This window comes from Crinia signifera, chromosome 2 (assembly GCF_055691185.1).
Source record: "Crinia signifera chromosome 2, ASM5569118v1, whole genome shotgun sequence".
In the NCBI taxonomy this organism is placed as follows: Eukaryota; Metazoa; Chordata; class Amphibia; order Anura; family Myobatrachidae; genus Crinia; species Crinia signifera.
This window is the reverse complement of record NC_139218.1, coordinates 64,988,445-65,013,212: the sequence shown is the minus strand read 5'-3', so window position 1 is coordinate 65,013,212 and position 24,768 is coordinate 64,988,445. Positions and strand designations below refer to the sequence as shown.

Below are 24,768 nucleotides of genomic sequence, written 5' to 3'. Positions count from 1 at the left end.
AGATGTTAAATACTGACGTGGGAAGATTTCTAAATCTTGGTTTACCCTTTTCTGTCTGACCCTTTGTCTGCTCATGGTAGGCTGTAGAGAATTTTAGTTTAACTTTAAAGGCGCTACACAAAGCCCTTCACCACAAATGGAACAGCTGCTACAACTGCGTATACATTCACAGCATCAACACAGATCTAGAAAACACTGACTCCTCCAGTAAGCCTATAGTCACTCAGAATGGGCTCCACAACTAAGACACCAGATATGGGATTCCTGCGTTTTTGCCACCACAACTCTCACAAAAAGTCTGCAATCACTTGCAAATTAATTCCGACTGCAAGACTAGTCACAGGTTACCAATGACTGCTCAATTGTGCAATCAACACTGTAGAACTGTGAATGAGGCATTTGAACCACCTCCACTGTCATTGACCAATACTTCCAATGCTGTAATACGTATGACTGTCTCCCAGGTGAACAACAGTACATAAGATATGGATGAATGGTTTGATACTAATTTTGCTGGTTTTACTAAACAAGTCCAGCAGGTGTAAATGCACGATCGCAGGTTTATTAGGCTTGCATTGATTTTCAGTAGTTAAAGATTGCACTTAAAGTTTGTATAGTTTTGTTGTTCTATTTTAACCTGTTGCCTTTGAGAAATGCATGGACAATACAGTAAACACTGTGTTAGTGAATACATAATGACGTAACAATTTTGGGCACTGAACAAAGTCTATTAGTAATACAGAGGAATTGTTCCTTTCAAGCCATGTCCCCTAATACATCCAACCTCAATACGCCATACAGCTCAAAATGCCTGGTGCCAATGAGTTGTCAGGCCCGTGCAGCCGGCTAGCGTTGGGTGTCTTTTTTCAGAAAATATGTTTTATGTTGCAGCACAATGGGAATAGGAAGCAACATGAGGATGACTGGATTAAATTTATATAGGACACTTGGATATTGTGTGCAAAAAAAAGTCTGTATACGGAGCATAATTCAACTTAAATTGCAAAAAAAGCTACATTGTAGTACTTCAAGTACAGATTCAGAGACCCAGTGACACACAGAGATACAAGTGTCACATACAGAATGAATCAGCACATTTTCGTCGTGCTCCTAGCCATATTGTGTAATAAAAAAGGTGCGCAACGCTAGAAGAGTCTTATGAGACCTGGTGTAGGGGCTGTTAGGTGTGACTGCAGCAATGATGTAGGATGACACATCTTTAGTTTTAAGTAACATAGAATATTGAAATAGAATTTGAGTGAAGCAGGTGGCCATCTGCATGTGGAAGCTGCATTTTGCAGTCTTAATCTGAATATGGCAATGTGCCCTCTCCATCTGGGCCTAACCTGGAAGCACTCCAAGGTTACACTGTAATGCTATTGCCACCTGCTCTCATCCTCTTCCAGCTCCACCAGTCAGATTGATGAACCAAATTCATCAGTGGGATCCCTGCACCAAGGTCACCAGTGGAATCCCTGCACCAAGGTCACCAGTGGGTTCCCTGCACCAAGGTCACCAGTGGGATCCCTGCACCAAGGTCACCAGTGGGATCCCTGCACCAAGGTCACCAGTGGGATCCCTGCACCAAGGTCACCAGTGGGATCCCTGCACCAAGGTCACCAGTGGGATCCCTGCACCAAGGTCACCAGTGGGATCCCTGCACCAAGGTCACCAGTGGGATCCCTGCACCAAGGCCACCAGTGGGATTCCTGTACAAAGTGCAAATGCAAGGATTCAAAAAGGGAGTTTGGAAACCAGTTCCATACTGTATCTATTTTAGTGAAGGTCACTACAAACAGCCTAAATGATCCTGAGCTACAAAGCGATGCACCCAAAACCTAACAAGGACAAATGCAACATGAAACATGACTTTGCTATAGGATTAGCTTGTATTATGTATTTGAATCACTTGCAGATATTTACTTACCTCCAATAAACAACCGTAGCTGAAAATAATGCTCAGTCAAGGAGATAAACATTTCAACTGTTTATTGTAGCAAGGAAAATTTACAACATACAAGCATTTGCTATAATCATTCCGATACACATTTTAACCTTTGCTAGTGTCTTTATACGATCATAAACAGTTCTCCTGGAACATTTCTTTACCATCACAAGTGTACAATGTGATCTCCAAGTGCGGCCAGATCCGATACATGACTATGAATGACAGCTGGTCACTTAGTGGAGGAATAATATGGTCATCCATTCAGGTGGTGTCTAGGAGTCCAATAAGGGAACAGGGGTCAGACTCGGGTCCGGCGCATTCACATTAGACCCAGATCTAACCCTTCTTATAACCCAAGTCTAATTGCCAGGTTGCTCTCCCTGGTTATAAGGTTTGGTGCTTTCACACCGCACCTTGACCAGGGTAGTTACGTCATCAAACCAGCAATATCCCAGGTCCGAGGTGCAGTGTGAAAGGGGCCTAACTGATATTTGAATCATCTGCACAAAATCATGTTGGAGGCTAAACAGCAGGTGTCTCCACCAATACCTAGAGACAATGGTTTACTGAGCAAACAGCAGAGACCACAGTGGAAGAAAAGAAAGAAACCCATGTTACCGACATGGGTAGTGCTGGGGGGGGGGGGAGATTAGGTGGTTAGGTAGTACACATAGTTATATTAGAAGTTAGCAAATAATGATGCAGCAAACTGGCCAATCCATATAGTCAAATACCTTCTATTTATTACCAGCATGCTGACTTCACTACTCATGTATCTGTTATATTGCTCAGCAAATACACAGAAATGAACAGAACCCAGATAGCTCATTTACATCCTATCTCACATATTTACATTTGTACATAACGTACAACTTAAGTCTCATAGCATTCACGGCTAATCTCTACCACATGGTAAACAATGTAACACAAAGTGTAGAGGTCTAGTAGAGAAAGAACAGCGCTGGAGACTGTAGTACCGATTGAGGACAGTTTCTCCATGTCTGATTGCAGCAGGCCATAGGAGCACAGACACATAGGACAATGCAGGGCATCATGTATGTCTGCACTTCTCCTATCCCTGCCTTACTATTGGGATCACTGGAGCAGCAGAACTTACCTCTGAGGGTATATTATAAAACAACAGCTGCTGACTTACTGTCCAACCTACATAACAATGAGTCAACACTACACAACATATTTACTATTGCATTATGTTATTGTATGTTCCCACTCCACTATGTATTGTAGGCTGATGAACCTACAACCTTCATATGTTTAAAGCTGGGTACACACACACACACACACACACACACACACACACACAAGAGAGCGACCCAGCAGCACCGCAATACACACTGCATATTGTTACACAATGTATCCTGCAACACTGCACCAGCTGTGAAATTTTCCTGTCGGATGTTCAGAGAATCCAATAGGATAATGGTACCGATTCAGACCAGTTCACTAGGCTGCGAATTCGCAAGTTGTGCAATTATTGGACGACCGTGCATGCACAACGTGATCCGGTGCGCATGCAAGAGCCCTCTGACCGAAAGCAGCAAGCGAAGGCCAGCTTTCGCTTGCTGCTCCCTGGGTGATTAACACCCTGCGGGCGTTCCCCGGCCTTTGGGAGGGAGGGCCGCTGACATCATCTGCAGCCGCCTCCTCACCACGGCCTTCGCAGCGCAGAGTCAGTCCTAGCTTACTCGGAGCTGCATACGAAGGGAAAATCATTCGATTGAGGAGATGATTTTCCCCGTGTGCGCAGCCGTGCACAAGGGCGGGGCAGTGCGAAGGGTGTGCGTTTGGTGGGTGGCATTTACCTACTCGCTGGGCTCCTAAAATTCCCATTTTGGGTGGATTTGAGGGAACTACTACACGATGGCCGATTTCAGGGTACTACTATACAACGGTCGCTGCAATACGACACAGATTGCACAATCACCCATTATCATGTATACCAATCTTTACCCTTTGAGTGCCAAGTTAATTTGTCAAAATAGGTCTAAATGGTCAAGAAAACATTTTTATTCCTCATAATGACCTGTCACGTTTACCTTATATAGGAAATAGAATCTTTTTTGACACAACATTTTTTATTTGAATTTACACAAGAAATGTGAGCGACACCGGCACTTGTAGCGGATATTTTGAACATCTCTCACAGATGTTGGCACTCAAAGGGTTAAGACAGAGTTACTATATTAAGGACAGACGTTATTTCATATCAGGCATGGAACATGAAGGACGCAAGTATTACACATCCAGTCTGTAAAGCAATGGCTGGACATTGCAGGTAGCTACTATTTGGATATATCAAACTTTATAGATCTCAAGTTCAATCAGACTTGTGTAGAAATGTTTTTAAAATACCAGTTCGTCTAATTAAGCGGCAGAAAACCTGTAGCATGTTATACAATCAGAAAGTTCTTCCATCCCAATAGGATGTCACGGAAATGATATTTAAATGCTGTAAACTCTGCTGTAAAAACTCGATAACTAGTGTGATACGGCAATTCCAAAATAAATATCTTAAAAGCAAAGGTATACTGTATTGCAGAGCAGGGATGCCAGCCTCCGGCAGAAGTGCATGCTGGGATTACTAGCATCACATAGCTTCTTACCCTAACGCCGTTGTTGAACTATACTAAAACTTTTCAAACGATTCATTGTGTAATTTGAGAAACTGCAATAATGCGCTGACCAAATATGTTTGTTGTGTTTGTGTCACGAGATGTGTAATCTTTTTAAATAGTCATTGTAGTAAAGGGTTAAGAGTTTAAAGCAGATTTTAAATTCATAAACAGACGCTGCTTTACAGAGAAGTGTTTCTAGGAGGAGTTCTGTAGAATAAATGGACTTGCTTTATTCCACACTTTGCATGAGTAGGTTTTACATATGATCAATGAGACCAATGTTGACTCAGTCAGTTGTTCTGTGCACAGACACTTTACTAGGTCACCGTGTACTTGGAGGTAATGCTGTGGAAGGTACAGAGCTTGCTTGAGGCTGATGCAACTGCATTTTGCCTCCTAACCTTGCTCTTCAGTAAACCAAGATAATAAAATAACCTGGTATTCAGATTCCTAAGTCAATATTACAAACAACCTGTCCAACTGTTTACAAATCATTATATCAGCCATTGTTAAAAGAGGAGGATTAAAATAATTGTATTATGTATCTCCTACTGAAAGATCATTGCAGAGACAACAGGATAATGATTTCGGGCACAGTACCTTTAAATGTAAGTACTGTAGGTGCCAGATTAATTGTACGTAAAGAATAACAAGCAGCGTCACCTACAGACTTGACCAAATATGGGTGGGACAGTTACAAATGAAATATAAAATATTTTGAAAAAAAAAAAAAAAATAATAATAAGGATCAGAATTACACCAAATTTAACATATTTTTAGATGGTCATGTAATTCCGCCACTGTATTAATGCTGCAGTGTGACACACAGTAATGACTGTGGTCTAATACATATAGGCGATGCAGCAAAACAGAAGGGGCTCTGCTGCATTGAGAATATTTTGTTTAACACAAGAGAGAATCTTTATTGCCATCACTCCACACTTTACAGGGTTTGGTTTTTGTTTTCAACCTGTTAGTGGTAAATGACAACATGGTGGTATTTACTTAGTTTAGAGTGTGTTAATAACAAGTCATTTTCTATGATGAGTTAATCCTCATAACAATTTAAGTGGAATCTTCCGGCGCTGGCAATCTCCATCATTAAATACTTTCAAAATGAGTCGGGTGACTCAAGTAGGCGGTCTGTTCCTCACAGTAACACGTACAGCCAGTCCTTTAATAGGATTTCCTTGCTTTGCTAAACAGTATAGTGTGTTACGCTTAATGCTGGTCCATCAGAGAATTAGAGCTGTGATGTAAAGAGAAAGCTACTTTGGGGGTGAGGACTCTATATTTCAAAAGCCATTTGGCTACAAGGTCAAGCTGCCCGGGGTCCTGAAATACCTCCCCAGTACATATCACAATTCAACTCCTGTGTGGAGAAAACTACCACGGAGACATCATGGGCCTTTCAGAAAATAGGGATTTTGGTGGAAGCCTTTTCCTTTGGGTTTACTACGTATTGCATGAGGCAAATCACAACCTCAAAGTAGTGTGCTATTAGCACAAATGAACAGATACAAGTGCCAAAGGGGACTCTTGCTATACACAAAAAGCCCAAAACATCATAAAGTAAAACATCACTGCTACAGGAAAGCATCAAGGTAATAGTTCTGCATATACCAAAAGAAAAACAATGGCATAATTACCAATCAGAAACTATTAGTGGTTGGTAGATCCTTGAGAAACCTAATAAATTGCCTTGTCCATCTCATTAATAAATAGATTAGGGAGAAGAACCCTCTGTCCTGAATAAAGTTTGTGGTGTTAAACAAGAAAAGACCAGATGAAAAGAAAAATCCAAGTTGCAAACAAATTCTTTGACCTATTTCTATTTACAATAAGCTGCTGTAGATCTGCCCCCAACGGGATGACTCTTCTGCTGTACAGGACTGAGAATCAGAGGAGTTCAGTGCTGGTTACCCTGCATAGACTTGTGGCTGAAGTGGAGGGGGCAGGCGCTCATCCTCTACGTTTTCAGAATCAATGGAAGCCAGAGCCTGACTGGTGGATTTAATGTGCAGTGGGTATTTTTCTACAATGTCCTGGACCTCACGGGTTACTTCATCAGTCCAGTCAATAAGGTCCTTTTCTAACTTCTTTGCTCCTGCGACAATGCGATCCTGTCTCTCAGACAGCTGGGATAGTAAATCCAGGTTCTTGTGCATCTGTTTCACTCCTGGGCATGTGTCTGCATCCCAGATGTCAGGGTCTTGTCTTTTTGGAGAAGCTTGGCCAGACATGTACCGGGTGAACTCTTCCTCACTAAGGTTCAAAGACTGGGCATCCAGCTTCTCAATGAAAGCTATAGCACAACACTGTGGAAGAAACAAGTTACAGAATTAGTGAACTGAATTGCACATACAGAGACAGTCTTTTTAAAGCATAGAAAAGTTCTAAAAGTTACTGTAGCCTGTATTGGGAGCAAGGTGACTGTGTGTATGGAGTAGGGGAAGTAGAAGGCTTACTTCCTGACAATGGGCCAGATTCAATAAAGCAAGTCATTTTGCACCTGAAAAAAAAAACATTTTGCTATGCAAGAAGAGCAAATATATTCATATTGTTTCTCTGCAGAGTAAATACTGGCTGCTTTTACATCCAGCCTACAACTGTGAGACAGCTTTAGGCTGGATGTAAAAACTGTTAGACAGCCCATTAGCCCCATGCACACTAGGGGTGAAATGTAATAGGATGAGAGATTCAGAAAGTAATGGGCCCCATACATCAGCAATCACAATTAATGGTTTTCCAGATCCAGTGATTTTTTGGCCAGATAAATGGATTCTACAATCGATTTGACTTGCCCACACATTACAGATTTATTTCAGTGATCGGCAGATTTTTCCCATCTAAAGATTGCATCTTCATATCTGGAAAGTGCCCATACATCACCTCAATAGATTGTCATTTCAGATGTTTCTTCTTTTCATAATGTAAATAGATGAAGACGAAACGGGAACGCCCACACATAAAAAACAACCGCAGATAATACCAGATTATTAAACATGTTTAAAAATCTGATTCAGCAATCGATTGGCCATCCCGATCAATTTCTGATCGGGATCGCCAAAAGGGGGAGCCCACACATTAAAGATTAATTGTGACAATCATCTCCAGATCTGAGGATTGTCACAATTAATTGCTGATGTATGGGGCCCATAAGATTTGGTAAGAAAATCTCCAGTTTTTTTAAAGCAGCAATCATTTAATCAAACTGGTTTTGCAGTGTATGTGATTGCCGCTTTAAAAAAACTGGAGATTTCTTACCAAATCTCTCACTTTCTGATTCTCTCATCCAATTACATTTCACCCTAGATGAGAATTTAAAAGGTAAAAAGGAGACTGCGCTATATCTTTAAAGACTAGTGTGTACACTCAATATCGTTAACGATGGGCGCTCCCACACACCTTTAACGACCCCCCCGGTCGGCTGATCACGAAGGGCGATTTTGGCCATATAGCCAAAGACCCACATGATCAGTGGGTCCCGGTGAAGTCACTTCCCGATATTGCTCAGTATGTCAAAATTGTTTCATCAGCGACACCACCGATAGTTACGTATATCAGTGGTGCCCCTAGTCATTTAGTGTGTATGGGGCTTCAGTTTTAGACAACAAACACAACCCAAATCTAAATCTCTCTGCACATCTCACATCTGCCCCACCTGCAGTGCAACATAGGTTTTTCCCAGAATGTAAGAGACAACAAGATCTGGCTGTAAGTCAGGAAGGTAACCTAATCCCTGTCACCCCACAGACAGTGCTGCCTCAGGGTACATTTTCACTTCGGACCGCCTTTCAATAACATTAATACACTTTTAAAGAAAGATAAAATTACAGCTCCTCGGATATCAGAATGTAAATTCTATTAATTGACACTAAATTGCCCCTTCCTTCCTGATATCTGTCCCAGTCATTTGCTTAAAAACTGCTTAGCTTCTGAAAATGAGGTTCAATTAGCAGAGGTCAGGAAGAAAACAGGATGTATATACTGCCAAGTTAGATATTTCCGAGCACTCGTATGTATAATGATACAGTATGCTTTCATTATTCAAAATGTATAGAAGTTCTGTTTGTATAGTATTAACATCAAGCTTTGGAGTCTTCCCTATAACTATCATCAATGCCAATATTCGCCAAAAGAACTACATAATTATTTAAACTGCAGTTATGTCTAATAAGGTTAAAATACATATAGTAATTAAACAGGAAAATACTCAGTTTGTTTAAGTATGGTGCACCAATAGTTAATGTATGTATGTATGTATGTATGTATGTATGTATGTATGTATTTGTATATCTATATATAGAAATATTAAAAATCGCAAAATATGTAGAAAAATCACATAACGAATAACAACATGGAGATATGTGAGTGTTAAATAAGCACACGCAGGGATACTACTGTGCCAAATGTAATCCTCCTTTTCATATACTATGGCTCAGCCTCCCATTGATAAAATGTGACAGAGCCCCATCCCCTTTCCCATAGAACACATCTCATTAGCCAAATTAAATAAATAAGAGGAGATTATATAGGTTCTCTGATGTAAGCCCAAATATTTGGCCTGAGATGGACATGTAAATAACATGTGACTGTGAAAGTGTGGGTTAAATAAGGCTTGTATTTAAAATGCCTCTATAATAGGTCATAATATCTATGCTGTCTCTGAGTGTAGCAACATAGTATTTAAGGATGATTCTTTGTATCAATTGTATTCAAATTGTTACTAAATTACTGTTTGCTTGTTTTATAGATATTAATTGTAGACTTACTCAGTTAAACAAAAACAAGTAATTTGGCATTCACACAGACTGACAACACTATGAGGATTTAATTAGTCTTATGCTGCAGCTGCTTAGACAGATATAAGCGATATATTCGGTTTTACACATACTCTCAAGTGTTAACCTCTACTCCTTCCACTGATGGTGCACTGTGAATATTAGTACATAATATTATTTAATGAGCAGTATGTTTAACCTTCATAATCAGGGAAAAATAGCTGTCTCTTAGACACTGACTTTATTAGCACAGAGGAGACCCTATTATGAATAATGTGACAGGAGCTAGGTATACCATATCTCTAGGTATACCATATTCTGACCATATCTCCAGAAGGATATAGATACATTACAGACTGTACAAAGAAGGGCAACTAAAATGGTGCATGGCCTACATCACAAAACGTACCAGGAAAGACTAAAAGATCTTAATATGTATACTTTAGAGCATAGAGTTTGATAGAAACTTTCAAATATATCAAGGGTTTTAACAAGGTGCAGGTGGGAGACATTCTTCACAGGAAGAGGAGCAACAGAACACGAGGACATGCACTGAAACTAGAGGGAAGAAGATTCAGGGGAAATGTGAGGAAGAATTCCTTCACAGAAAGAGTAGAAGATAAGTGGAATAGCCTCCCATCAGAGGTGGTAGATGCAAATACAGTAGTACAATTTAAACATGCTTGGGATAGGCATATTGATATCCTTACAAAAAAATAATCAAATATGGTTTAAGGTAACATGTTTAAAAAGGGGCAGACTAGATGGGCCAAGTGGTTCTTATCTGCCGTCAAATTCTATGTTTCTATACCGCACTTAAGTATTAAGTGTATATTCCAGGTCAAGTATTGGGTACTAGCCTTGTCGCTGCTGTATTCAAAGTGCTGTGTACATATACAGCCTCATTAGTATGAAGCTCCTAAACGGGTATACCACACTGCAGAAGTTATATATAAATCAGGGTTGTAATTAATGGTGTTATTGCCACAAAAATCACACTACTAGACACATTGAGCCATCATTAATAACAAAGCCCTTAAAAGGGCCGAGATATAACAAAGACGTGGAGTGTTTTTAGAGTGAACTATTTGGAAGTCTCCTGCACGGCTTGTGGAGCCGGTGCATGCTTCGCAGATCTCGCCTCATCAGGACCCAGCGGCAAGACATCAGTGAAGGGGCGGGACTCAGTAACTGCACTGCAGAAAATGGTGCAAAGAATAAGAGCCCTTCTGGCTGCTAGTAATTATAGCCCATGTCTGGTGAACAGCATGATCACCAGATAAAGACTGCTTACAACACAGAAATAGTTATGACTCTCAGGAATGGGGGGCTTGATTCCTACACATTTTGGGGGGTATTCTGGTTCAATTGGTCCCCTGCACGTTCGCATGGGGGAACAATTGTTTGCATGTGCATGGGTTTTTATGCGCATGTGCAGTCGCTGTGTGCGAGCGCCCACAGCACACAGAATGATTTCTCCCCCGAACCCAAGGCTGTGAATGGATGATTATGCAAATCATCCATTCGCATGCCTGTGGGGGGGTGGGGGTTGCCCCCCCCCCCCCAAAATAATTAAAACAGCACGGTATAAGTTGTGTGGGTACGGCACAAATATAAATTATTTCTATTGAAATGGGAATAGCTCTGAGTACCAACAGGCTCCACATCAGGCTGAGAAAATACTCGGCAGCAAATGAGTTAAACATGCTAAGACCACTGCAAACTTTTTTCTTAAATAATATTCAGAAATGCCTTCTGCTCGGTCTCTAAAGTGCACTGTTGGCAACTGGCCCAATTTTGAAAACACATCGAAAGGGATATTATACTGTAGCATTAGAAACATAATATGCTTTTTGTGGGCTCTTCTTAATTAACTTAATAAGCATCTTCCCATATAGTATATGCACTGCTTAGAAGCTGCTCTTGGTGAAGCCATATATACAGTTTCCATGACCAGAGTGACACTTACCAGGTTAGTGAAATAGTATCCATCCTCCCCAGTCATCAGCCGGCTGGGATTACAGAATCTAGTGATATACTGGATGTTGGACTGCAAGCGTGGTGGGTTTGCTTTGAGTACAATATAGATCAGAGTGGGCAGGAAGTCGTCAGCAGAAGCCGGTTCATTTTTTGTAATCCTTATTGCATTAAATATTTGCTTACTGCAGCCAGTGATGCAAGCAAGTTTATCCCGCGGAATCCTCTTCGAGTCCATTTCTATGATGTCTAAAATATTTAGAGGCATTAAAATATAAAATAATAACATTATTAATACAAATAATAATAATAATAGTTAACATGAGCAAGATCTGGAGAGGGGTTTAGAGTCCATTAAAACCAGATGATATGTGCAAGTCTACATGGTGGACAAAATCATTGATCTACATTTCATTTTTTACTAAACAGAGATCTAGAGGTTTCTAATGGCCTCCTACATCACAGATGAATTGATATGGCAGTTGGGTTGGGGGACAGAGAATATTAAAAAAATGTATAAATATTGGCCAATTTTGACACACAATTTTAGCACCTTACTCTAGTCTACACGCAGCAAATTTCGCAGCACTTTGTGTGGATTTAACACCAGCCACCACTTGCACAGCCACCCCCCCCCCCCCCCCCCCCAGCTGCAAATGGATATTTAGAATAAACATTCATTCGCAGCCTTGAGTGCAGGGGACAAATCATTTGATGGTCGCCATCCATCGAATGATTTGAAACATTCACGCAAAACGAAGACACTCTCTGGTGCCTTAGCTTTGCCTGTTTCCTTTACGGAAACAGGGAGGGCAGCTGACACCCGGTGATATCAGCTGCCTGCCCCTCGCAGCCGCATCACTGCCTAATATCCATGGGAACGCCCAGCGGTTTCATGGGAACACCCATGAAATGCTGGTCGTTCTCATGGGCGTGTCCCCACGCCGCTGCCCCATGCCCCTCCGCCCACACTGGTGGGTGCGAACGGGACAGCAAACTAGCTTCACAGTGCCCGCTTGCACCCAGCTTATGCACCTGTGCAGAAATGTGCATTAGCAAAACATCACTCCCCCGTGCAAACGTGCGGGGGAGCGTATGAACCAAAATCAGGCCCTTAATTTCCCTGATCCCATGGAAGATCAATGACCATTGCTGGCCACGGACCGGCAGAGCCGGGGTAAAGGGCAATGTGGTGTCAGATATATGGGGCCTTAAATGGACATTCCTATAATAAATACATTTTCTGCAGCTTTTTACAGTTACTGTGCATCAACCAGAGAAACCTACATAAACAGAACACCGTTTCGTGGACATTAGTTTTGGAAACATTTAAATAAAGCATCTTAGTTAAAAAAGACCTTACAGTGAAACATTTACTTAGTTACTAAACCTTATATTAAGTTATTATTTTGTATTTTTGTTTTCAGCTTTCTCTCTGCACAAACTTTATTTGTATAAACCTTGCTCTGCATTTGGGCAAATTACAGTCGATGCATGGCTGCCCTAACAGTGGGAATGATGGAAATGAGAATATACTTTACTGTACATAAAATACAGATGTTTCCACATGCATCTTGTCAGATGCCTGGAAGGAGCGAGCCGGCAGCTATCGGGCATCTCTGCTAACTTTGGGCAGAAAACGCATCTTACTCGCACCGCTATGGGAATAGGACACAAAAGCAGCTGATGTGCTGAGATGTGGCATGTGTATATTTTGTGTGCGATTGAAGCTGTATCTAAATACGAAATGCTACGTTACAACTGGTTCCCGTTGTTGGGTCGACTGTGTCTAGGTCAACAGTAAATAGGGCGACAGGCAAAAGGTTGACATGCACTAGGTCCACATAAACCAAATGTTTGACAGATGAGATAAGTATTACTGTTTCCTCAGAGCATTTATGGTGAAGTTGACTATATTAACACAGGATGCGGTCGGAATCCTACCGGTCGGAATACCGACGCCAGAATCCTGACCGCCGCAATGCCGGCACTTTGTCCCGCAAGGGGGGGGGGGGGGATCCACAGCCTCCCCTTGTCAGCATTGCGGCGGTCGGGATTCCGGCATCGGTATTTTGACCGTCAGGATTCCGACCGCTGGGATTTCATACTGATCCCATTAACACACAGTGCAATTAATATATAAACCAAAATCACAATGTTCAAAAAGCAGCGGGATGTTAAAATAATAATAATAATAATCAGGTGTAGCAGGTTATGCCAACATGCCAACTCGCCCAAATCTAATTCTATCTGCGCCTGTTACATCTGCCCCCCTGCAGTGCACATGGTTTTGTCCATTTGAGAAGGAATTTGCCTCTAAGAGTGAACTAGAATAAGGCCCAATGTTGGCATGGACATTGTGTAAATTGACACAATGTTAACAAAGTGTTAGAGCCCTAACTTACAACCTGTACTTTTGACATTGTGAATATTGGCATGTTCATTTTCAACATTTTGGGAGGTATTTAATGTCGAGCTCTATATCTGACAGGGGAACACCTATTCAATGCTGCAGATTTCGAAAGCATTGAAGACGAATTTTGACAAAACCGACTTTAAATCAAGTTGGATCTGTTTTGTCGGAAATAAACGTGGATTGTCAAGTTCAAGGCTGTTTCGACAATCCGTGTCTATTTTCGCCGACACGCCCCCTTTTCGACACTCGACAGGCAGAACATTCACTTTTAAAGTGAATGCAATGGGATACAGTGTATCCTAATAAGGGCACCTGGGGGTGAGTGGCTGTGCCAAGCTTCAGTTGGATATTGTGGGGTGTCACTCCCACTAAAAAAGTGACCAACCTTTAACATCCATCCATTTGGACATTGCACCTGTATTACCATGGAGTGAACGCACCATCTTCCCATCCTCACAGCCATCTATAATGGACCAACATGAGCCTGCATGAGAAGGAACCCCTTCTATCCACCAAATAATTATGAATTATTTGTAATTTGATAAGTTATATGATTATTTTAAAATATATATATTTTTAATTTATGAATAAGACACCTGTTGCATCACTTCCTATAGCGCAGTTAAACCTTTATTTTCACTCAGCCCGGGATGTCAACTGTCAGGAAGTTCCAACAGTCGGGATCCTGGATTGAATACCGCCCTTTGACTTCATCGATATCCCTAAATAGACATAATGACTACAAGCCCAAAAAAATCAAAATACTCATTTGATGCATATGTATCAAATCCTGCTTATTTGTTCATAAACAAATAAGGACACCAGCTACCACTGCATTAGTCAAAGCATAGTAACAACTCATGTACTGATGGAAAAATGCAGTTCCTTCTTGTATACCAGAAGGAATCTTCAGCACAGACCAGCCAAGGAATATACTGACCTGTTATAGCTTTTACTACCATATCCGACACTTCAGGAATATCCTCATTTACAGGAACACAGAGCATCTGAAGAGTCACCCAGTGTAAGGCCCTGATGGTGAAACACAATGCACAGCTTTAGAGCAGACAGAAGACAATACATTGTGAACAGCTTGGGGGTTAGGAAGCTGGCGAGCCATGGAAGAGGATTGATCAACTCATGTCCCTATCGGAGGAGCAGACATAGAACTCACCTGATTCTCTTCTGCACAGTCAGGTCTTTCTTCTCATCATCTGTAGTCTCTGGACAGAAAACATGCTTGTACAGGCGTGTCATGATGAATTTCTCAATTTGGTCCATGGCTTCCTCCACTTTATTAGAGGGCACTGTTTTTAGACATAACAAGAAATTAGAATAGTTACAAACTACAAAAATATAAATGATACATTTTTTGTTGTTTACAAATATTTGACACATGTCACCACAGTACACATTCCCCTTTGCTGTGGACTTCAGAATAATGCCGGGTTCTCACTGCGAGTGAGAACTACATGGCTTTTACCCGGCATTAAAATGCCGTGAACTGCAGCAACGGAACCCAGTTCTCACTGCTAGGCAAATTCCCGGGCCAAGTTATCAGTCCTACCTTTCCAATACATTTGCAGTTTGTCTGCGGTGTTCTGGTAGAAGTCCTGAGTGAACTCGGACACCTCATCAATGTTTGACTCCTGTATAGAAAGAGGCAACGTTTTGGTCCAAAGAGGTATAAACCAAGAAAACTGTTTTATAAAACTTAAGAGCATGTTGACAACAACAGGTTTGTTCAGTAGATTGAATTAATCATTTGAGGCATTTAAAAAAAAAATCTTGTTAAGAAACAGCTGTATTCCTGACAAACTAGGTGCCTCATTTACTCAAAAACACTTTAATTAATTTGCCTTTGGAATACTGTAGTAATATCAGGAAGTAAAACATGCAGAATGAATGCAGAGATAGATGTACAGACCTTCTTGTGGTGCATGGCTTCCAGGAACACTTTGCACTGCTTATAAACATCATGTCCAGCTTTATGGTAGGTCTTTAAAAACTCAATAAAATCCTTTGACACGCGATCAGTCTCGATGCTGTACTGACGGCTGAGAGAAGGACTTGGCGTTTTACCCTCTTTCATATCTGTTTACAGAATGTAAAGCTAAGCATTTAAATGGTAATTATATTGACGACAGTGTGAAACACTAAACTGTAACAAACTCAAGTAATCCTGCATAGATAAAAAGTTCCCCCTTCCTTGGGACACATCAAGTATCAGTCATCAGTTCTCAAACACGGTCCTCAAGGCACCCGAATGGTTTAAGGATATCTATGGCTATCAACATATGCTTAAATCAAAAAGAATGAGGGCCAGATTCTCTAAGCTTCAAAAGTGATAAAAGGGAGAGTGATAAGCAGCCAGCGAATCAGCTCCTACCTGCCAAGTCACAGACGTTTGAAAAATGTCAGACAGGAGCTGATTGGCTGACTGTTTATCACTCTCCATTTTATCACTTTTGAAGCTTAGAGAATCTGGCCCTGAGGCACAAAATAATTCACCTTTTCTAAATCATAGATATTCTCCAAGCCTAGACCGTTGGTGTGTCATGAGGGCGGCCTTTGGGAATGCCTGGGCAATTCTCCAGTAACTAGGGGCTCTCACTGGAAGTACCATAGAAGTTTGATTTAATGGAAAATAACCCAGAAGTAGAATAAATTGTGTAACTGCTGACGGGCCAACAAGATGGAGCAAAGAATTACATATAAATCACAGCGGCACTATAGGGGCAGCACTGGTGAATCCTTTACCTTGCCCTCATATGGATCACAGAAGCTGCCGCGTGAAACCTGTTCTCCTATTGACCTTGCCACTCTTATCCTGAACTTGTTACACCCCCATACACAAATAAGCACTGCGTACAGTCAGTATGTACCCACCTCTTAGCTTGTCACAAAGCACTTGAAAAGCAGTAGAGGGATAGTGACAGGAAATACGACAATGTACAAATGAAAAACATGGTTAAAACAAACGAAAAAAATAATAATGGCATTAAATGCAACACAGACAGTGACTATGGAGAATGAAATATTTGGAAACACACATGCAATAGACACTGCAAGCACAACAAAAGGGTCAGCAAAAAGTTAGTAACCGGAGGTGAAACTCATGAAAGACATATGATTTATATGTAAGGACCCAACCGGAAGGTCACAAGGATCATTAAAAAGGAGCGCTTCTGTAATTTTCATCAACCAAGGAGCCCCACTTGTAAACTAATATGATTGACATTCACATCCACTGGCACTACACCAGATGCTTCTCCCATGGAAACATCTAGGAGAGGGTGAAGTTATTAGTTTCCACTCTACATTAATCAATGACGCTAAATGTATAAACATCTCATTGACTATCACACAACAAGATGCAATGGCAGCAGGGAATACACACTGACCAGGACTACACTGCAGCTCTGCTGACTGTCCCAGATGTACTAAGCCTTGGAGAGAGCTAAAGTAGAGTAATATAAAGTGCCAGCCAATCAGCTCCTAAGTGACATTTTTCAAACAAAGCCTGTGACATTGCAGATAGGAACTGATTGTCTGGTATGTTAGCACTCTCTACTTTATCACTTTTAAAACATTTGACCCTGGATGTTAATTGGTTTTAAAAAAATGGCATCTTCCTTTAATCCAAGTGACAACCTTCATTGCCTTTCATACCTGAAATTCAATGCATGAAAATCTCCATATTGCTTTACCTTACTATTTGCACTGGTATTCTGTCAGCTGCGTACAATGGATAGCAGCATGTGCAATGTAGTAGAGGTGTCATGTGACACACCACACACAGCTGTCCAGCAGAGCTACCCATAGGAAGGGAGTACAGGGGTGGGCATACACAGCAGTGATCCCAATGGAGGGATTTCCACTAATGTGTTCATACTGGAGAAGGTGAGGCGGCTGTTGATGCCGTCCTCATGACTTTTAGGGGTACATTAACTAAGATGGGAATTCTATTGAAGATGGGATGTTGCCCATAGCAACCAATCAGATTCCACTTCTTATTTATTTAGCACCTTCTAGAAGAGAATAGATAAAATCTGATTGGTTGCTATGGGCAACATTCCATCTCAATAGAACGCTTTACCATCTTAGTAAATGTACCCCTCAGTGTGATGCTCTCATGAACATGGGGGGAGATCTGCCATATAGTGGAAGATTTGGGTTGATCACATACAATGCTTATTTTCCCACAATGTTGGACAATATACAGTATGGTATACTCATGCTCACTAATGGATGATGATGAGAACCACACAAATACATATTTAATTCCTACATGTCACATATACTCAGCAAAAACAATACCAATGTCATCTCCCTAAAGGTCCATACACAGTGGGTGACTATGCCCAGCGTGTATGGACAGCGATGATGACAATCACTGCTGCGGGGAAAGCCGCTCAGTACATACACACTGAGCAGCTTTCCCCCTGCCCGGCGCCGATGGAGGGGGGAGGACGGCGTTGCATAGAGCAGAGCTATGCACAGCCGTCATGAAAGCCGCTCATCTGCTGGTATAACCTGCAGATGAACGGCTTTCCCGCGATGATGCGGGAGCGCACAGCAGCGTTCATCGCCGGGCCGTACACACTGGGCGGCTTTGAGCTGAAAGCCACTCAAACCTGCTGTTTTGAGCGACTTTCAGCTCAAAGTCGCCCAGTGTGTATAAGCCTTTAGTTAAACCAAAATGCAACCAAGCATATAGTACTGCTAGATGTAGTAGGTTTGTCTTCAATATTTTGGGCATAACACCTTGACTTAAAGTCCACATAATGGGCCTGATTCATAGCCTGTTGTAGTTTAGCGAGAATATGCTAAACTACAACTCCCGGGCATAGCATATAGGGAGGCACCAGCAAAGTGCTCGCACATCACCAGCTGCCCCCCTAGCTGCAAATCCAGGCAAATGCAGGCCATGTTGGGGTCCCAGTGGCTGCGTGTGATGGCCCCTCCCCCCAAGCCTCCGGACGTGCCTGCGTTGTCCGGACCACTCCCACAGTATGCTGCATTGCCGCCCCTGGCCAGCACTGAACCTGTGATCTGATGCTATTGCAGTCAGTTTCAGGGTTTGCGCATGCACGATCCGGCGTGTGCACAGAAGTGTGATCACCACCATATCGTGCCCTATAACCCAGTACTAGCTTTCATACTGTTCTGGCACATAGCCTGAGATACAGTTTAAAATGTGGCTAATTGCATGAATAACATTTTCTCTCAACCCTTGACATTCCACGGCAGAGCTGTAGGAAACCCTCCCTGGAGCTATGGACAGGGGAGTACTGTGTACACATTCAGAGATACCCTTGCTAATTGATGGGATTTTATGAACATAATGCATTATGGGCTAGATGCACAATACATGTGATCGCACATGCAGGGAGCACGTTGGCATTGCCCTGAAAAGCACGCCCCTCGCAGCCCTATCTCGCCCAACATTTGTGGATTTTTTGTATGCAGCCCGATGATGCTGCAAACAGAAGTTTGCGAGTCCAGCAGTATCTTTAGTGCAGCATATAACCCCAATCACATGCAACAAAATCACTGGTAACTGGACAGACCACTATGTAACTATACATCTCTTCTTTTTCCAAGACACAATTCCCCAAGTACCATAGAGCGGGGAATCCTGGGACATGTAAGATTAACATTGTTAGGGGGTATACGGTTATCAGTGGTAATTTACTGCTAATAGTTTCACTGGGAGCTATGCTATTAGCCCCTATGTGGTGCGCTTCTCCCCGCTGATACCAGCACACTTATCAGGGATTATGCTTTGGGTGCCTCAGGCTCCCAAAGCATAATACACGATAACCAGATGTCGGAACCACAATAACACTAGGGGTTGGTACCTTATCCCGGATCCCATGTGGTATCAATCGATCAGGGGTCCTTTTACAGATGATAAAAAAAAACAGCCTCTTACTGGATACCATGATAACGATCATTGGTCATAAATTGCGATATCAGCGGACAATGGATCGCATGTAATTGGATAACCCTCTTTGTAGGAGTTTGCATACTAAAGGAATCTGCAAACCTGTAACACCTTTTGTGTGTGTGTAAATTATATATATATATATATATATATATATATATATATATATATATATATATATATATATATATATACATATATACATACACATACATACATATACACATACATACATATACACACACACCACTGGTACAGGAAGTGATAAAATACACATACAAACTCACACATATACAGTATATGTAAATTTGTTACTACAATTACGGAATCAACTTTCTATTCTTATTGTGACACGGGTTCAAGGTTTCAAATTTAGAGAAATTCTGGAGCCAATTCAATTGTACAAAACAGTGTGCACAACATTATTCTGGCCTTCTGCATGGAGAAGTGGGCAATAGGAACCTACTTCTACAATTGAATTTCCTAATGCATATGTGGGCATCCTTATCCAATTACAAGTTAGCAATTGTGAAAAACGTGTCATTTCCATGTATTTGTATTTTATTTTTTACAGATCCCGGACATTGAGGTATATGCCCACATCTAATAAATGTTCCGGTTCAATTGAACAAATTACTTTGCATGGACATGGCTACTTTTCCAGAAGTAGGAGCTTTTGGCTTAAGACTGGGGAGGAGAACTTATACTCCAATTGTCACAGCCACAAACTATTTTGATACGTCCACAGGGTAACTGTAGTTTGCCACATTTTTTTGCAGATGGCAAGAGTAGTGTTCTGGTCTGATATTAAAGCAGTAAGCAAGACTAACAAAGCCACTTGTACTTACAGCAAGCACCGATATGTTTTACATACTGTAATATATACAAATTTGTATCATACAGCAAGCTGATATTCTAATCTTTGCAATTATATATTTGTATATAGGTCATTAAAGGCATTTGCAGACAGATATGTAATTAAATCTAAGCAATGCTGCTTTAATACAGATGCGTGGACTCAATCTATTGCAGACACAATCTACAGTACACAAAAGCAACAGTGCACTGACGCAAGCAAACACCACTGACTAAGCAGGGTTACCTTCAGCAGGGGAGGCCAGCTCCCAGGGAGGGACAAAAAGACCCTTCAGGTCCTTGAGAATGTCAGCACTGCGATCCCTCCCTCCTGCCCACACCGTTTTATCAAACTTCTCTTCACTGTCTGGAATAAATCCAGGCCCCAATCAGACAGCCAAAAGTGTCAAATGAACATGGGGAGGGGAGAAATCAGGATGGGAAGAATAAAAAAAGCAAAGAAATGTTAATATGAATTAATGAGCAAAAAAAATTTAAATAAAATAATAATATAGCAAACAAGACAAAAAAACACAGCAATCACAAATGCAGCAGTTGAAATCCCCACATAATGGATCCTCTGAGCACTGCAAGTTGCATTACACACAGCCAGTGAGGTCATGTGACTCATTAACACCGAGCATTTTTGCCTGTCACTTTTTCCATTACAGTGCATCTTATTCCCAATAACAAGAACAAGTAGCTTCTTCTTCATTAAAACTAAATGCAGTATGCCTATATTCTGTGTGACTGCGGTTCTATCTGCAGACGTTACAGGGTGTTACTGGAAAACCCTTTTTTTTTTTTTAAATCTATAAAAGGAAAAAGTGATCATGAGCCGTTCCAAGTTCTGACCAATAGCCATGCTGACATCGCATACAGCAGCAATTGTACTGACCAGTTTGTTCTCACATGTGCGCTATATAAGAAACTGGAATAAAATAAAATAATGTACATCCAAATTGGAGGGGTTGTGTATTTGGAGGCAGACATTGGGCCTCTATTCAGACCTGTATAACTATATACTGCCCTCAGGTAGAACGACAAAGACAATATGTTTGCAGGCATCACACAGGTAAAAGAGTACGGACAAGAGGCGATGTGGCCCATAGCAAAGGATTCTGTTCATTTTCTAGAATGCAATAGAAAAATGATAGGAAGAATCTGATTGGTTGCTATGGGTAACATCGCCTCTTTTCATTGTTAGAAGCTTTAGTAAATGAACCCCAAGGTCACGTCATAATAACTGGTTACAGTGGGTCGACAATGTCTAGGTGGACAGTCTCTAGGTCTACCACGACTGGGTCGAAACCTGAAAATGGTCGACATATCGTAGGTCGACACAAGCTTAAAGTCAACATGTACATGGTTGACGCAAGTTCTCCATGGTTTTTAGTGTCTCTGGTGACATGGACACCACCGTATAAGTGTACCGCGTCTACTGCGCTCGTCATGCTTCGGGCATGGTGCCATGCTGCGCCCAGCACACTACTATACTCTCGCTCTATGCCCACTTGGATAGTAAAAGTATGAATCTTTTTTGGTCTAGACCAGAGGTTCTCAACCTCGGTCCTCAGGACCCCCCAACACTCGTATCGACCTTTTGAGTGTTGACCATGTCTATGTAGACCTTCTGTCAATGCCGACTTATTGTATGTCAACAAACTCCAAGTGTCGAGCCTGCGACAGCTGACCTAGACATTGTCGTCCCAGGGACTGCATACCATAATAACTAGTAGTTTCCTGTTCCCCATGTATCTAGCCAATCTTTGCAGAAAGGAGATAAATATGAATATATTCGTTTTTGGCTTCTTCCAGAGCAGTTTTTCGTTCTGAAAGTGCAAAGCATTATTCTGTATTCACTCGCTGAGCCAAGGTTCTGTAATCTCTCTCTTTTTCCTCAAGACGGGCCAAAGCTGATTAGATCCATCAGTCTTTCATAGAATGCTGCCCTCAGTGCCCCCTCCCTATGCTGTGCACAGGAATGCAAAGCTTCACTTGTCAGGCAGCACAGATGGGCACCATTAACTCTCTTTCCTTAGAAGGCAAAATAAAATTCCCCAAAGACAAAAAGAATATGGCACATATTTTCCCTTTTCAAGTGTGGGTCATTGTGTGCGGTTGTGTAATACATAAATACATTAAACCTATCTCCCAATTAGCCAGATTGCTCTTTCATGTGGTTACATCTCACTGTAATCCCGTGATGGTTAATGAGCAAGTCACACTATAGATTCCTTATTTCACCTTCTAAGGAAAGATCTAGTTGCAGTACAAATGTGTTTGGAAAATGGGCAAAACCATGTGCACTGCAGGTGGGGCAGATGTAACATGTGCAGAAAGAGTTAAATTTGGGTAGGGTGTGTTGAAACTGAAATCTAAATTGCAGTGTAAAAATAATTCAGCCAGTATTTACCCTGCACAGAAACAAAATAACTCACACAAATCTAACTCTCTCTGCACATGTTACATCTGCCCAACCTGCAGTGCACATGGTTTTGCCCATTTTCAAATTTGGGTACTTGTGGAGTATCACGGCTCCCATCGCATGCCATATATAGTGGCATGCGATTTTTGCTGTTTTTTACCAATTTTTTTTACAAAATCGCATGCGATCGCATCGAGTTTTTTAACAGAAAAGCATCCAAATGCATTGAAATTAGTATCAAACATGTTCAATGGCCCCCAAATGTAATTTTTGAGGCTGTACCACCCCCACTATCAACGCGAACCCGAAGCGTGGCGAGTGCAGCGAGCCCACGTGGGGCGTCGGTACGCGTCCTACGACCTTTTCATACCCCCACTATCCACGTCGGCGTGGAGTTGAGAATAGAAAGTGTGGCGAGCGCAGCGAGCCACTGAGCCCGAAGCGTGGTGAGCGCAGCAAGCCCCGCGAGGGGACGCGGACACCTGTGAAGCCTGCGAGGGGACGTGTATACCTGTGAAGGTATCCGTGTCCGCTTGCCACACTTTCTATTCTCGACTCCACGCCGACGTGGATAGTGGGGGTATGAAAAGGTCGTAGGACGCGTACCGCCGCCCCTCGCGCGCTCGCCATGCTTCGGGTTCGCGTTGATAGTGGGGGTGGTACAGCCTCAAAAATGACATTTGGGGGCCATTGAACATGTTTGATACTAATTTCAATGCATTTGGATGCTTTTCTGTTAAAAAACGCATGCGATCACATGCGATCAAATCGCATGCGATGCGATTTTTTGCTATGCGATGCACATCGTGGGAGCCGTGATTATCCACAAGTACCCTTGTGTATTATCACGGCGCCTGATTTTACTACGTACGCAAACGTAGTGAAATAGCATCGCATCGCATGCCATTATTGAATGGCATGCGATGCGATTTTAGCTGTTACAATGGCATTTAATGTACTATACCATTAAATGACATATAATGTCATTTATTTACGCACACCCCCCCCAGTATCCACGTCATCGAGCCCCGCGAGGGGCGGCAGAACGTGTCCGCCCGACCATTTCATACCCCCACTATCCACGTCGGCGTGGAGTTGATTTTATATAGTGCGGCGAGCGTAGCGAGCCCCGCGAGGGGACTCGTATTATGTTACATGTTTTACGCGTCCCCTGACTATGGGGGTTAGCAGGTAAATGACACTGATTTTTCATTTCGTAGAGCAGTGATGGCTAACCTTGACACTCCAGCTGTTGTTGAACTACACATCCCAGCATGCCCTGCATCAGTTTTGGCATGGCCAAATAGCAAAACTGTAGCAGGGCATGCTGGGATGTGTAGTTCAACAACAGCTGGAGTGTCAAGGTTTGCCATCACTGTCCTAGAGTCATAAGTAACAGCTTAATATTCCCTCACTTCTTTTTTCAATCTACTACTGTGCCCAATAAGAACAAAACAGTCTGTAGTTGGAAATCCTACTTTTGAAACCTAGAGCGGCCAACGACCTGGCTCTGTAGAGCGATTTGCACAGGGGCATCTAGACTTTTTTAAAGTATATTTGAATAAGCTTAATTTGCACTGAATTATGGGAGGAGCTGGATGCAGGGACTTCAGGCCTTATAAGTTGCCGATAACACTGTGATTTCTATTATTATTTTTTTTTTTAAATAAAAGTGGTGAGAGATTGAAATTCTTATGTGAACTTAAAGCACACAGTTGTACAGCGCACGTCGGATTTAATGCCACTCTGCAAACCTAAGAGCATTTGTACATTT

The 24,768-nt window shown here is 41.9% G+C and overlaps 1 protein-coding gene across 2 annotated transcripts in view; it reads right to left on the bottom strand.

Annotated features, from left to right (window-relative positions):
- Positions 1 to 1,974: 1,974 nt before the first annotated feature.
- Positions 1,975 to 24,768, bottom strand: part of RABGEF1 (RAB guanine nucleotide exchange factor 1) — a 38,877-nt gene continuing 16,083 nt past the window's right edge. Inside the window, exons 4-10 of one of the 2 annotated variants that reach the window (XM_083172256.1) lie at positions 20,814 to 20,933; positions 15,689 to 15,855; positions 15,329 to 15,410; positions 14,936 to 15,068; positions 14,702 to 14,793; positions 11,338 to 11,594; positions 1,975 to 6,902 (exon numbers count right to left, since the gene is read on the bottom strand). In XM_083172256.1, coding sequence (XP_083028382.1) covers positions 6,504 to 6,902; positions 11,338 to 11,594; positions 14,702 to 14,793; positions 14,936 to 15,068; positions 15,329 to 15,410; positions 15,689 to 15,855; positions 20,814 to 20,933 — 1,250 coding nt within the window. In that variant the 3' untranslated portion in view covers positions 1,975 to 6,503. The remainder of the gene's footprint in view (positions 6,903 to 11,337; positions 11,595 to 14,701; positions 14,794 to 14,935; positions 15,069 to 15,328; positions 15,411 to 15,688; positions 15,856 to 20,813; positions 20,934 to 24,768) is intronic. The other variant, XM_083172258.1, reaches the window with a different exon arrangement.